The sequence below is a fragment of the Necator americanus genome, chromosome II (assembly GCF_031761385.1).
Source record: "Necator americanus strain Aroian chromosome II, whole genome shotgun sequence".
Lineage (NCBI taxonomy): Eukaryota > Metazoa > Nematoda > Chromadorea > Rhabditida > Ancylostomatidae > Necator > Necator americanus.
In genome coordinates this window covers 16,238,225-16,253,141 of record NC_087372.1, presented here as the reverse complement: position 1 = coordinate 16,253,141, position 14,917 = coordinate 16,238,225, and the positions used below count along the sequence as shown (strand labels likewise).

At 44.1% G+C, this 14,917-nt stretch overlaps 6 protein-coding genes across 8 annotated transcripts; 4 read left to right on the top strand and 2 right to left on the bottom strand.

The window, feature by feature from the left end:
• Positions 1–1,219: 1,219 nt before the first annotated feature.
• On the top strand, positions 1,220–1,834 carry RB195_018041 (uncharacterized protein; the record flags this gene model as incomplete). Of its 2 annotated transcripts, none has more annotated exons than XM_064185287.1 (1): positions 1,220–1,834. In XM_064185287.1, one exon carries the CDS (start codon positions 1,220–1,222, stop codon positions 1,832–1,834), a length of 615 nt encoding a protein of 204 aa, XP_064041167.1. The 2 variants fall into 2 exon arrangements, with proteins under 2 accessions (XP_064041167.1, XP_064041168.1); XM_064185286.1 differs by having other exon boundaries at positions 1,244–1,834.
• Positions 1,835–2,555: 721 nt separating this feature from the next.
• Positions 2,556–3,238, top strand: RB195_018040 (uncharacterized protein; the record flags this gene model as incomplete). Of its 2 annotated transcripts, XM_064185285.1 has the most annotated exons (2): positions 2,556–2,841; positions 3,024–3,238. In XM_064185285.1, 2 exons carry the CDS (start codon positions 2,556–2,558, stop codon positions 3,236–3,238), a joined length of 501 nt encoding a protein of 166 aa, XP_064041164.1. The 2 variants fall into 2 exon arrangements, with proteins under 2 accessions (XP_064041164.1, XP_064041166.1); XM_064185284.1 differs by lacking the exon at positions 3,024–3,238 and having other exon boundaries at positions 2,556–2,852.
• RB195_018039 (uncharacterized protein) lies at positions 3,008–3,238 on the top strand (the record flags this gene model as incomplete). Its single annotated transcript, XM_064185283.1, has 1 exon — positions 3,008–3,238. The coding sequence occupies one exon, from the start codon at positions 3,008–3,010 to the stop codon at positions 3,236–3,238; it is 231 nt and encodes a 76-aa protein (XP_064041165.1).
• A 1,285-nt stretch (positions 3,239–4,523) lies between these two features.
• Positions 4,524–6,032, bottom strand: RB195_018038 (uncharacterized protein; the record flags this gene model as incomplete). Its single annotated transcript, XM_064185282.1, has 6 exons — positions 4,524–4,656; positions 4,716–4,729; positions 4,842–4,938; positions 5,418–5,478; positions 5,547–5,628; positions 5,973–6,032. 6 exons carry the CDS (start codon positions 6,030–6,032, stop codon positions 4,524–4,526), a joined length of 447 nt encoding a protein of 148 aa, XP_064041163.1.
• Positions 6,033–7,506: 1,474 nt separating this feature from the next.
• Positions 7,507–8,321, top strand: RB195_018037 (uncharacterized protein; the record flags this gene model as incomplete). Its single annotated transcript, XM_064185281.1, has 3 exons — positions 7,507–7,652; positions 7,712–7,949; positions 8,130–8,321. 3 exons carry the CDS (start codon positions 7,507–7,509, stop codon positions 8,319–8,321), a joined length of 576 nt encoding a protein of 191 aa, XP_064041162.1.
• Positions 8,322–13,659: 5,338 nt separating this feature from the next.
• On the bottom strand, positions 13,660–14,879 carry RB195_018036 (uncharacterized protein; the record flags this gene model as incomplete). The annotated part of the gene is made up of 4 exons (XM_064185280.1): positions 13,660–13,841; positions 14,327–14,429; positions 14,491–14,641; positions 14,779–14,879. 4 exons carry the CDS (start codon positions 14,877–14,879, stop codon positions 13,660–13,662), a joined length of 537 nt encoding a protein of 178 aa, XP_064041161.1.
• Between the last annotated feature and the right edge of the window lie 38 nt (positions 14,880–14,917).

The window sequence follows — 14,917 nt, the reverse complement described above, 5'->3', positions numbered from 1 at the left end:
CCATTCAAAAACATAGAAGAAAGACAAGAAAGCTAATTTTTGCAGGATATGGGAAATTTTGCTTGCAAGAAAAGTGGGGCGACACTGATTCCCAGCTATTAACATGAACCTGTAATCGTTTGTCCACTTCATTATTTCAGCTTGATTTTTTTTTGTTTCATAACGGTGTAACATTTTGCAGTGTGTAGACAAAACAACACCATTCAACTAGTGAAACTGAACTAATTTTTTTTAATTCGATTATTTGTAGTCATATATTTCCACTTGACTGTTCCGGCCGTGTCAGTAGAAGGAATGTTGAGGCTTGTCAAAGTACATGACGCACAGAAAAGATAGTTAGTTTGATAGTTTAGTTTATAGATGAATACTTCAGCTTTTATTTCTCCTTCAATACTTTACATTAGCAGTAACTATACTAAAGTGTCTGGCGTTAATCAACCCTACCCGATGTGTAATAGCAGTGTTTTTATCCTCCCAGACTTGTCTGGTACCAATTATAGTAACTACCAATCTGAACGTCCGGCCAGAGCCGGACTTTAGATTGGTGGTGTTCTCTTCGCTCGCCATCACTGATCAATGAAAATTAATAGTAGTGGCATTTATTGCAAATTTAGAATAGTGCTTTCCTAACAACGCCTTTTCTTTCTTCTTTTTATAAACTTAGACAAAAGATTTCATAGTTTCCTTCCTTTTCGCGTCATTCCCACTTTCGAAGAGCATTCAAACCTTAATTTCGAACACTCCTTCGAAACCAACGTGAAATAGACACAATTTGAAAGCATTGTTCTCACTACCCTAAGTATGGGGTTTCTTCCTGTTCTGTTCTGTTCTGTTCTGCAGTCGATTTCATTAATGTTCCCACTTTTAGAGGAAGGCATGTTACAAACCTGACGCAAACGTGCGAGGATGTAGACGAAGGAGGAGCCATAGAGGTGAAAAGCAACGCGTGCAGTGGTCACGGCTATGAAACGTGCTCTGAATACACCGTCCCATTTACCCTGCACACAAACTTACTGCGCGATATTACTCCAGTATGGCTCTCCAATTCCACTCTTTTTTTGCCTAGCCGAACGGCTGAGTGGACACTCACTCGGCGCAGGCAGTAAGCCCTGTCGATTTGCTGTTACTGCGGTCGCGCCGCGCACTTAACAACAACTCCAAAATTCATGCTGAAACTCTGCGTACCATCTTGGAAGCCTAAACCAAGGTACAGCAACAAATGTTCACTGAGCTGACGAAGCGTATGGGAGGGATGACCTCCACTTCACACCCAACCGTTCCAACAGAACCCGTCGCCACGGCCGAATTCATCACAAATTCTCTATCAACACGCTTGCCTGAGTTCGTGTACGATCCGGACAATGGTTGTACATTTGAGGTCTGGTACAACCGCTATGAGGATGTAATCTCAAAGGACAGTGCTACGTTGGACGATGCAGCAAGAGCTCGACTAATCGTCTCCACACTCAACGCCATCACATATGCCCGTTTCACGAACCACATTCTTCCTAAAAGAGCTAGCAATGTTCCTTTACCGGACACCGGATTGGTCAATCAGTGCCATGCCGTAGCTGAGTTCAATGACGTCACACCTGAGCGGATGAAATGCCTCGCATGGATATGTGGACCAGTTGCCGCAAGATGCCGTTGTTCGCGCTCGTGCCCTTCGCAAGATGGAGGACAACCCTCAAACCACGCTAAAGGAGCTTGCTGCCGAGGTTCAGCACTTTCTCGACATTCGTCAGGATGCCGCACTCCTCAAACGATCAAGTGTACCGCATGTCAACGTCGTGGATTCGCAAAAGAGTCGAAATCGTGGGACGCCGTCACCTAGTTTTCGGTGCGGAGCCAATCACAGGTGCAGGGATTGCACATTCGTGAACAAGAGATGCCACGACTGCAGACGCTCTAGACGAGGATTCTGCAAAAAGTTTCCGGAGAAGAAGAAGCAGAATCTGAAACAGAAGCGGAAATCTGCCAACATCGTCACTATAGCTTCGAGTCATGACGTCGCTGTAACCCGCATCTACCGCAGGGTACAGATTGATGGGAAGACAGTTTGCATGCGTCTTGATAGTAGAGCAGGCGTAACATTGCTGAGCACTGCAGACTGGGTCGAAAGCTGCAATCACCTCGTCTGACACTGAAGTCTGCCAACAACGATCAACGTTCGTGGGTGCTAAGAATGCAACTTCATCATTGGTGGTCATTGAGGATATTGTACTTGCCATGTAGCCGACATGTCGTCGCTGTTGGACTGGATCGCCCAACACGAGCCACTGTTTTGTCACTTGACAGAATGCTCCATCTGCAACATCTCTTCAGGGACTTTGAATTCTTTTCTCACTGCGCACCTGAGGAAGAAGTTTCCAGTAGTCTTTGCTCCTGGACAGGGATGTTGTACCAAGTCAAAGGCTAAACTCGCCCTAAAGCCGGACTCCAAACCTGTCTTTCTGAAGGCTCGCCCGGTGCTTTATGCTGCTATTCCAAAGGATTTCAACCGAAATCGATCGACTTGTATCTATACACGTGCTGGAGCCCGATAATCACTCAGAATGGGCAGCACCCACCGTCGTCGTTCGGAAGAAAAATGGATCGATCCGCCTCTGACAAGACTACTCAACAGGACTGAACGATGGAACAAAACCAGCATCCGCTTCCAAACCCCAGAGGATGCTTTCACGAAACTCAACGGAGGACGCTACTTTTCACAGCTCGACTTAGCCGAAGCATATCTCCAATTGGAAGTGGACGACGTCTCAAAGCAGCTACTCACTATCAATACGCACCGTAGACTGTATCGCTTCAACCGACTACCATTTGGAGTGAAACCAGCTCCTGGTATATTTTAACAATGTATGGATGCTCTTATCGTTGGATTAGATTGAACTGCCGCCTATCTCGACGACATGTTGGTTACTAGTAGAACCATCGGCGAACACAACGCCCGACTAGAGGCCGTACTCAAGCGGATTCAAGACTACGGATTCCGCGTTCGACTCGACAAATGTGCTTTCCTGCAGAGATCACCTACCTTGGGTTCATCATCAACGCACAAGGACGACGCTTCGATCCAGAAAAGACCAAAGCTATCCAGAAAATGCCCGCTCCGAAGGACGTTAATCAACTTCGCTCTTTTCTGGGTCTCATCAATTTCTACGGAAACTTCGTCAAGGATCTCCACAATCTACGCGCTCTTTTGGACACTCTTACAAAAGAGGATGTTGTCTGCTCATGAACACCGGAGTGTCAGTCTTCCTTCGACAAGATTAAGACAATCCTAAGCTCGCATCTCCTGCTGACCCACTTCGACCTAGGTCTGTCGATCATCGTTGGCGCTGATGCTTCAAACTACGGAATGAGAGAAACCCTCTCACATCGCTTCGCAGATGGATGCGAGAAGGTCATTTATCACGCAAGTCGTTGCCTGATACAACCGCAGAAGAACTACAGCGAGATTGAAGAGGAAGCACTCGCTCTTATTTTAGCAGTGCAGAAGTTCCATCGTTTCATCCACGGACGACATTTCCCACTGAGGACTGAAGAGACCACAAACCACTTTGGCAATCTTCGGAAGCAAGAAAGGAGTTTTGGTTTACAGCGCCAACCGTCTTAAGCGATGGGCCACGATGCTGCTCAACTACAGCTTCACTATCGAGTACTTCAACACAAAGGATTTCGGTTGAAGTACTCGATAGTGAAGCTAGTACTTCAACCGAAATCGTGATAAATCCGTGACCATCCAAACAATGAAGTGCATCTTCCGTGAAGAATGAAAGAAAAGTGAAGATGCAAGTTTGGAAACCCAGAGGAGACGTTCGTCACGGACAACGGAACGCAGTTCACGTCGTCTCAGTCTCTTGCACTTTCGCACGTCGCCGTTCCATCCACAAAGCAACGGACAAGCAGAACGTTTTGTTGACACTTTCAAAAGAGGACTTTTCAAGCTGAAGGGAGAGGAATCAACAGTGAACGCCCTACAGACGTTTCTGATGGCTATTGCTCCACTCCCTGCCCGTCTGCACCTGACCAGCGTTCATCTGCCGAAGCCTTCCTAGGGCGCCGAATGCGAACGGAACTCCATCTAATGTTACCGTCTAGAGATCTCACAAACACTAGATGTCAAAATGGAAGCACAATTCAATCGGCGAAATGGAGCACGACGCCGCAGCTTTGAGATCAACGACACAATTTTTGCCAAAGATTATCGAGGACAGAAACCTGCTTGGACTCCGCGTTTCATCACACGTCGTGTTGGAAACACAACCTACACTGTTAGCTGTGGAAACGAAGTATGGACTCGGCAGGTAAACCAGTTGCGCCTTCGACGACCCAGCCGCCAACTACAGGTGGACCCACGAACAACTCGATACGAGATAACATGAAAGGGGAGGTGTTGTAGGATGGGAATTTCACCATGTTATCCGCTTAGAGTAAACCCGTACTGTATACGTTGCATACTTGTATGACCACCCTCTTCGGACATGTTCTGTTTTGGTATGTTCTCTTCTCCGTGTTCGACTTCAATGAAGCTTCTCCTCTTCGCCCTGCAACGGCATCCACAATAGAATCCATCCATTTGTCACTGTTTCATATCCTGCAAGGCTTGGGGTATCGTTTGAACTGCTCGTCGACAACGACTGACTTGAAGGAAAGCTGAATAATGGTAAATTCAGTATAGGGTTTCGCTCCTAAAAGTGTAATCAAAACCTTACAGAAGACCTACATACTGCAGCGAACAAACGGAGATGTCTTTGAGAAGTGTTATGTGGAAAACGGGTTTCCAAAATTGTTAGGATTCCTCTCTATAAAAATTATAAAAATTCTGCACAGGGAATTACCAAGACCATCACCATCTGAGATCTTTTCGCATATTTGAGATTATACGTGGGATTCTCTGAACTCTCTGAAGACTGGAGCTCAGACGTGGGCGTGAAGCTGCATGAACAGATGTCATATATCCTATCTGTCATTATTTATTTGGGTTAGGCACTAAATATCATTGTAGAATTCGGTGCGCTCTTTTCAGTGCGGAGAAGCGAGAGAGCATCCCTGAAGCTAAATGAGCAATCATATAGCATCAATATGTAACAATCTTTGTCTATCCTGTACTCTGGATTTTAGATTTCAAAGTTCATTTTTATTCAAGCTGTCAGTAATCACTTGTCTTACATACGCACTCGACCTTTAGGGAACAGAGATGCAGGGGAACATGGAAACCTCATCCCTCTATTGAAGATTTCGTACATCCCTGCCAAAAAAGTTCCCTGGAGGAGGAGCGCATTAAATTTTACAACATAATTTTTTTGAAGTCGGTACCAACCGGCGTAGTCCAGGCAATTGACTTTCATCGACACGTAGGATACGTAAGAAACGACTTCTTGATTACCACAAAACCAGTCGTCTAGTTGAATTACGTATTCCGCCGTAATATGCATGGCAACGATCGCGAGGATGGAACGGAAAGTCGACATAATACTACAATGGAGTGATTCTTCACTTAAAAAGATATGATGAAAACACATGAATCCATAGTTTAAGCTTACATCCAGTCCAAAGGTTGAAGACGTCGATGTAACCTCTTTGAGTAATTTCCGTTATCAGGCGGGTAAAGAAACCGTCAGCGACCTAAGCAAAGATAAAATGTTTCTTTTAAGTCTCTTTTTCACATTGATAAAAAGGATAAAGGATGAAGTTTCTGGCGTTAATTAATCCGCTTGGGATGTTCCCCCCACGTTCAATTCCAATTTCCAATCCAATCAGTTCCCCCAATTCAGAATCGTTTGAAGTTAACGAGCATGTAACTGGCCTATACAATGACTTGCGGTGGTTAGCCGATGTGTAAAGTCAGTGTTTTTATCCTCCCAGACAAGTCTGGTACCAATTTATCGACCCCGGAGGGATAAAAAGCAGGTGAGCACTAGAGCGGATTCGAACCTCCGATCGATTGTGCAGGAAGCGGAACCTCTAACCGCTACACCGCCCTTCGCATTGATATTAAACGCTAATGGTAATAATACGCATGAGCCCATAGGTGTTCACGGGAATGTTTCCTGACCCCAGAATTCGAGATCAGACATCACATGGATAGTGGCTATAAAACCCTACTGTTCCTCGACGCCCCTGACTACAAGTAAGAACATGTAAGAAAATAGACATAAAATAAAAAGAACATGATCATTATCTGAGGTTGTTTCTGACAAAGTTGGTCGGACTATTATCGCTGCTATCAACAAGTCTTCATAGCTTACGTAAAGGATCTCACCAGCAAGTAAGCTTCTGCATTATTTCACCTCCCCTTTGTATGCAAGAGAATGCCGTTCTGATTTTAGTAGCATTGATTAAATTTTTGGTGTCCGAGTTTTCTGAGAGATGAGTGCAAATGTATAATACACAAATAACATGTCTCACTGACTCTCACTTGTTACGGTGTTCGACTTAGGAGGTTTTGCGTTGTATACGCTTGAGTTGTCTTTTTGTCATACTTGTATTATTCTATTCTATTCTTCTTCATATTACCTTGCCTCAAAAACTCTGTTGTTTACCTTTAAATCATTGTACATTTATATCCCAAACTTATTATCTCCCTCTTCTCTTTACAGCAACAATTCATTTCTTTCTCGTTGATTGCGGCTCTTGATTCTCCACAATGGTTTACTCAGACAGTGTCCATGACGAGTCGTGCGTGTGTTGCCTTGGTCCAGAATCAATGACGTCCTGAGATGCTCTTCTCGGAGATGCAGAGCGTATCAAATTTCACGTGATCGCTCTGCAGGAGACCAAGTGCAGAAGGAGCGACGTACGACGGATGAATGACGGTGCACTCGTCATTCGTGGACAGAAGGTTACACAGCGAAATGTAGGCGATGTTGGTTTTGTTTTGCATCCATCTGTCGTCCATCTTGTCGATTCTCACGAGATCCTGTCACCTCGTCTGGCCATTCTTCGCCTCCGCCCTCTGCGCCAAAAACCCATCAGTATCATTAACTGTTACTCACCAACATCAGCAGCTGATGAATCCGAGTTGGCGCGTTTTGCAAGGAGCTGGAGGAAGTAATCCGCAACGAGAAGTCCTACATATTCGTTTTCGGAGACTTCAACGCAAAACTAGGAAGCCACAGAAGAGGAATACAGGATTAGAAGATTTGGACTAGGGGGCCGGAAAGAAAATGGCAATCGTCTCGCCGCTCGCCTCTTTCATGGGAACTCTTTTTTCATGAAAAAAGATCATCGTCGCTGGACATGAGAATCGCCCAGTGGCGCGACTCGTGCAGAGATCGGCCACAAACTCACGAACCGGAGGTGGTGTCTACTTGACGTCTCAGTAGTATCATCCTTTTGTAGTGGTTCTGATCACTGTCTCCTTCGTGCGAAATTACGACTTAGCTACACGATGGAAAGGAACATCTGCTATTGGCAACGAAGGAGAAAAGAAGTTGTCTACGACGATTGCGTACTCGAGGACTTCTTGTCCCAAGGTGACTGGACTCAAACGTGGACTACGAGATGCTGCTCAGAGGATTACGAGCCTGTGCTGAGCGTGCCTCGAAGCCGCTCATGACAAACTTGGATCGAATTTCGAAGACCACCAAGGAATTGTTGGAAAGAAGAAGGGCTTTGAGGCTTGATCCGAATGCATCGCACATTGAGCGGTTGGTAGCAAACAGTAGCTGCAGAAAAGCGTTGCAGAAGGATTGCTTTTGAAATACAGGCAGAAGAAGATTCTGGAAGCAGCACAAAGAAGAAAGAGTCTAAAGAAGTGCCGCAGGGATCTTTGCGAATATAATAGTCCGCTAGCAGCCTTGCTGAGCGAAGGCGGGATTCGCACGTCTTCTCATCGTGAGATCGAAATCACTGCGGATAGGTTCTACTCGAACCATTTCTGTTCATCAACTCCTCTGTCAAGCCCGATCATCCCTACCAGACGTCCATTTCGTCCCTTCTTAAAAGTGTGTGACATCACACAAAGCGCCTTTCTAATAATTTATCTCAATTTATGTTATAACTCACCCACTAGCTCGCACTCACCGCATTGAGTGAGATCCCGGAGCAAACACAATTGTTTTGCCGCGTGATGTGTAATATAAAGATTGCAAACATATCCTTTTACATAGCAGCGGACTGTTTAGCCTTGGCCTACCACAAGAGTAACAGAAAGCGCACATATCACGAAGAAAGAGCAAATGATTAAGGAGCTGAATAGTAACGAGATAGGTCCGAGACATCATGAGAAGTCAGTAGCACAAAAGATTCAAAATACAGGTTCTGAGATCCTCATCTACCAAGAAACTAGGGGAAGAATGCTTGCAGACAAACTTTAATCAAGATAGGCCCACAAATGTCAAATTGTTGTGCATGGATCAAAAATTTAGAGCTGTCCATTTCTTCAATCCTTTTTCAAAGTAAAATAATTCCAACGATCAGACAGCTTTCCCTTCCATAGCCTAGAAATGTAGCGGATGCAAGTCGAAGAAGAAGGCGACATCAGGTTTGAGTTCTGACTGATTGAATTTCTTTTTGCAAAGGTGATGCTACGAGGGCACGAAAGAGATAGTTGTCGATAAAAGACAAGGTATTGAGAGCATGCGGTAGCACTCAGCATCCGAGTCACTCCATCCTGTGGCGGATCAGCTTCGCAACTTGAGAACAGGAATTGTGGTGAAATGCAAAAACATTGTAACTCTTTGGACATTTATGGCAAAGAGCGTTAGCCAACCTGTGAAACTGAGTAGCGTACACCTCACCCTCTACAATCCACCAAAAACAAATTTGAATTATTCCGTTCTTTAGAATTCCTGGAAATAATATTTGAACAGAAAAAAAGAGAAACAGCAAGACAGAATCTTTTTCAAGTGGTTCTTTACATTACAATCAGTGTATGTATCGCGTATGAGTGATAGATTGGAATGGATACGTTCTTTTACACACGCATACCCTTTACAATTTCATAGTTTCTTAATCAGACATTGCTAACCATCAGTGGATAATTTCATCATTTCTGCCATAGTGTCCTTTCGGGTGGGGTTACAGTTCCCTGGCACCAGAGACTCAATGGACAATTTAACAACACATGAGGGCGGGAAGGGGGCTAAGACTAAACCTAAATTTTCACGTTGGTGGCGAGTGGCCGGAGCGAGAAGCCGCTTCGGCCATTTCCCGACTCAAACGGTGGCTGCGGCCATTAGACGTCGCTAAATCGGACTTCCTTTTTTTCTGGATCCTTAAACAATCCTTGAAGCAAAAATGTCACCGTAAATGTTGATGCCAATCACTGTTCAATGCCTTCAATGCCTGTGGTGTTGAGTTGTTCTTTCAGTCTTTATCGTCCTGCTTATTCTTCCAAGGAATTGCTGCCCTCGCGGGAAAGATGAAACACTGTGATAAACATTCATGGTAAAAACATTAACGGATGATTGTCAATGTGTGATGAAGAAAGTGAAATCTCATCCCCACTAACGATATGCTTGTAAAAGTCCTTTTACTGTTGGCCTAGAGACAACGGTTCACGGAATTCAACCTTAACGCTTTGCCCAAGCTAAAGTTCGCGTGGTACCTATGTCGAAGTAACTTTGCGGTTGTTTTGTGCTTTTTGTCGCACCCATGTGTCGTAGACAAATCGCGATTGGGACAATTTGCATTAGTCCTCGTGTTCAAGGTACCGCACAGAGTCTGTCGAGAAATGTTGAAATATGTTGGTCGCGGCGTTTCTCGGCATAATGGATTGTATGTAACCAGTGGAATAAAACGGGTATTAGATGGTTATCTGACTTAAGGTCTAGCTGTTTTACACCGATAGTCGTACACATATATCCTTCAAGATGAGGGTTTGGGAATCTCCCAAATGCTCATGTATGAAATTGCTTTAGTTTTATTTCAATGAAATTTTAGAAAAAAAGGAGAATTTTGTTCAGGGCCCTTTTCTCTAAACAACAACAAGATCGTTAGTTTGACGAACAAGTGCGGAATGCATTCGTCAAAATTTGGCGGAGCCCATCTGCAGTGATGATAGTGACACCTTTCAATGACAAAAATTTTGTAAGTACATTTTTGTCCCACCGTCGGGTGCACCTCATGTGAACTCATGTTGCTATTGTCTTGAGAAATTTGCAGTCCAAGTTTCCTCCCTCCTAACATCACTGCTCAAAGATAGATCCCTGTTCCAATGAAAGCACGCTTAGCATTAACACGGAAAATTTCCTCATATTTTCTGGTCCAACCTTGTAGCTGTACAGCTCAAAAGGAACTGAAGAAGTGGAACTCAGACGTGAGTTTGTCAGCAGCGCGAAAATAGCAAGCTCTCAACTTCACTATCAATCCTTCCTAAAAAAACTATGTTTTCTTCTGCGTGTATACCCCATTTGTTTGTCGCAATACTCTTTAAAGTTGTGCAAGGACGTAAGGCAATTTGGAAGTGTTGGTGACATTGTACGATATTTTTGTCCTCTTTTCCAATTCCTACTTACTTTCAATTGTTACGTTATCACCACACTAAGAAAGATAAGCAATTCGCATCAGATCCGAAAACACATCTTAAGTACTTTCTAAGCTCGGCTCTGGGTGTAGATCATCAGAGTAGACGGTGTTGAAAGAAGTCGCAATTCGAAGGAAATTAGAACTAATTTAATTGTAGAGAATTAGAAGCAAACTGTTGCAGCACCGAACTATATGACAAACTCATAGTTTCGTGGATTCCCCTCTTCTTCTTTCTAGTTCATTTCATGTTATCAACTCATTTCGCTTTTGTTTTTAACTAGTTTTTTTTTCAGTTGCACCAATCTGAGGTTATAGATCTATCTCACTGCATTCGAGCCTCCATAATCTCCTTGTCGGATTTTAGATGCAGGGCACCAACTCGGCGAAGCCGTTCCATTGCCCCTGAGCTCTATTCTCCCTTCCCAACATTCTAGATCCAGACATCAACCCTGTGTTACTTCTGAAATTAGTTTCTATTTAATGAAATGTTCATTCCTATAAAGTACGAAATGGAGGAGAAATTACTCTGAAAACGATAAAGAGCACGGCGTAAGATGTTTGCACTGACTGATTCATGCCTACGAACATGAGAAGGTGAAATAAGTGAACTCCTCGAAAACAGAACGGTATAATTTTAGTCTTAAAATCAGTATAAAACGTAGCTTTCGCAAGACCCGTCTACGTTGCTTCACTTTCATGCCGTCTTCTGCATTGTTATACCGGCTGCTGAGTATCTCTCATACCTGCGGACATTTGTAGAAACCTGCTTCTTAGAGATTTCAACCTGAGGGACTTGTCAAGCTACTTCCATAGGTTTGTAAGGTACACATAAATTTGATAAAGAAAGTGTTTTCCTAACCTTTATGCACTTGTGCACCTTTATGCACGGATTTGTTGTAGAATTAAAATATGCCTACTTCTTTACATGTACCAAGTAAAACTGATCAGTCCTCAGTGAACAAAAATTTGTGCCAGATGTTTCACAAAAAACCTGGCGAATTAAAATCAAATGCACCTGTTGCTAGCGCCATATATATATATATATATATATATATATATATATATATATATATATATATACCAGTATATATATATATATACTAGTATATATATACTGGTATATATATATATACATATATACCAGTCTGAATGTCCGGCTAAAGCCGGATTTCAGACTTTCGGTGGTTTTAGCTTCGCTGCCCTTGACTGATCAACGAAAATTAATATTAGTATTATTAGTTCTATGAAATTGGATTTGTGTATCTCCAACAATCTTTCTTCCTTTTTTTATGTTATAACTAAAAGCGAAAGATTTCATACCCTTCTTTTTGAACGCGTCGATTCTACATTTGGGGAATATTCGAGCATCAGCTACAAACACTCCTTCGATGCCAGAATAATATAGATACAATTTGAAAGCATTACTCGAAGTATGGGTATTCCTCTTGAATTCCCCCAGTAGTTATCACAGAATGATGTTTTAACATAAAATAACGTGAAAAACGTCATCCTACTGATAAAGATAACGTTCTACGTCATATCACATAAACATCTTGCTACTATTTAAGCAACCGTCTGCATGCGTGTTTCCACTTTCTGAGAACGGTATGCTACAAACGTGAAGCGAGCGAAGAAGGAAATAACGTAGGAGTCATAAAGGTGAAGAGCAAAGCGCTCAGTGGTCACGGCAATGAAACGGCTCCAACCATTTATCTTCTACGCCATGCACCCTGAGTTATTGATCACCAATGACCGGGTCCACCGACGCCGGTGGATCCGTAGCATATTATAGCAATCTGGCGCCGGCGTACCAGTCTGACGCCGGTGGACCCGTCGCACCCCTTTTTATGGATATCTGGCGCCGGCGCACCAATCTGACGCCAGTGGACCCGTCGCACCGCCTCCTATAGGTATCTGGCGCCGGCGCACCAATCCGACGCCGGTGGACCCGTCGCACCCCCTTTTTTGAATTTCGTGACACACACACGGACTAAGCGCGTTATTATATAGCATGATATATATATATATATATATATTCCAGTTTGAGCGTCCGGCTAAAGCCGGACTTCAGACTTTCTGTAGTGTTTGCTTCGCTCGCCTTCACTGATCAACGAAAATTAATATTAGTATTATTAGTTCTATGAAATTGGATTTGTGTATCTCCAACAATCTTTCTTCCTTTTTATGTTATAACTAAAAGCGAAAGATTTCATAGCCTTCTTTTTAAACGCGTCAGTTCTACATTTGGAAAACATTCGAACTTCAGCTTCAAACACTCCTTACCAATATATTATAGACAAAATTTAAAAGTATCACGCGAAATACAGGTTTTCCTCCTGTTTTCTATATACGGTTGTCAAAGAATGATGTTTTGGCATAAAATGATGTGAAAGAAATCATCCCACTGATAAAGATAACGTTCCACGTCCGATCACATAAACATGTTGCTACAATTTAAACAGCCGTTTGCATGCGTGTTTCCACTTTCTGAGAACGGCATGCTACAAACTTGAGGCGAAGGAAGGAGGAAATAGGCAGGCGGAGGAGTCATGAAGGGGAAAAGCAAAGCGCCCAGTGGCCACGGCTATGAAACGGCTGCAACCATCTATCTTTTGCGTCATGCACACGAAGTTTGCACCAATCCGACGCCGGTGGACCCGCCTCACCCCACATTATAGCTATCTGGCGCCGGCGCACCATTCCGACGCGCGTGACCCGTCTCAGTCCATTTTGTAGCTACCTGGTGCCGGCGCACCAACCCGACGCACCCCCTTTTTCGACTTTCGTGACTCATAGACAAACACACACACACACGGACTAAGCTCGTTATTATATACCATGATATTCCTACGGTGTTGTGTCAGGTCAAATTATAATAGGTTGCGCAAGGGGCTGGAAGCCGAGCGGTGGAGCTAGCGGTTGATATTGAGGCACCTGCAATCCGACTAAAGCCGGGGATTGGTTCCACGTCGATCTCAACCGTTAGCTACAGTGCACCGTTTCGAGCGATGCTGCTTAAGCAACTTCACCGAGTTTCAGATGATTTTACCAAACAATACCAAGGTTTCACCTATCTGTCTGCATCAGCAGTGCTGAAATTTGGCTTATTTAATCGGCGGACCGGTGATACGGCCTAACGCAGCTATCCGCATCTTCGCCGGCGTGTGTCCTCGAATATATCCGACTCTATCCCGTCCGATCTTCAGCTAGAGTTCGCATAGAATCTACCCATCCGTCGCTATTCCACAAGCGGCGGAATTTCACGTCTCGACTGAACTGCCTGTCAACGCCAAGCGTCCTCAGATCTTCCTTCACCTCCTCCGACCAGAACTTTCTTTTATGACCAGGAGACCTTTCCCAATTAGGATCTGGAAGCATTCTCAGGACTACCTAGACAAAACGATTATGCTCATAACGAAGACGAAGAACCAAAGAAGCGAAGACGGTTTTCCATGAGTACTTCAGAAGGCTAAGCAAGATGTTGACGTTTTTCACGCGTCATATGCCGGCATACCATGTCCACTTCCGAGTAAAGTTCTTCGTTGTAGCATACTAACGACCAAAAGTAGCCTAGCAGTCGTCTAAACAGCCTTCTCTCCATGCAGCCAAGCTTTTCCATTACCGTCGCCGTTGCTGCCGTATTCTCCGATCCGTACATAGGTCCATAGGTCGAATTGCGGATAGATAGACTCCCAGCTCGACGTCGCTGGCGGTGGGGGTCGACCACAGGCACTTGGTCAATGAGTTGAATGCCGTGTTAGCGTCATTTATTGCTTATAAATAATAAAATACAGAAGCAACACAAAAAACTCTTTTACCTCACAAGATTATAAAAACAGAAAAAATGACTTACTTGACTTAATCGGCGGGCTGATGTCATCTCCTGCCGCGATTACCCGCATCTTTGCCGAGGTTTGCTGTCCTTGAACATAGCTCTGCCCAATCTTCTCGAGCTTCTGAGATGGCTTGCACGGAAATAATCCATTCGCCGCTACTCCATTCAATGCGAAACCTTACGTCTCGCCTGAACTGGCTGTCTACGCTGAATGTCCTCAGGTCCTCTTTCACCACCTCAGTCCAAAACTTTCGTTTTCGGCCACGTGACTTCTTCCAGCTCGAACTCGACAAACTTCTCAGAACTCGTTGAACAAGGCGATCTGCCGGTCTCCTTAATATGTGACTAAAGAAGCGAAGAAGATTAACTTTACCCACTTTCAATGGCGGTGCAAGATCTTGATACCATCCACGTGTAATCCGCCAGTATACCACATCAATTTCTGCTTAACGATCTTCATTGTGGCATACCCTAGGTCAAAAGTAGCCAAGCAGCCGTCTAAGTTTCTTTCTTTGCAGTCAAACCTCTCCATAAGCGCAGACGGTTCTGCCCAAGTCTCCGATCCGTACATACTGATAAGGCGAATTGCGGCTAGTTGGACTTGCACCT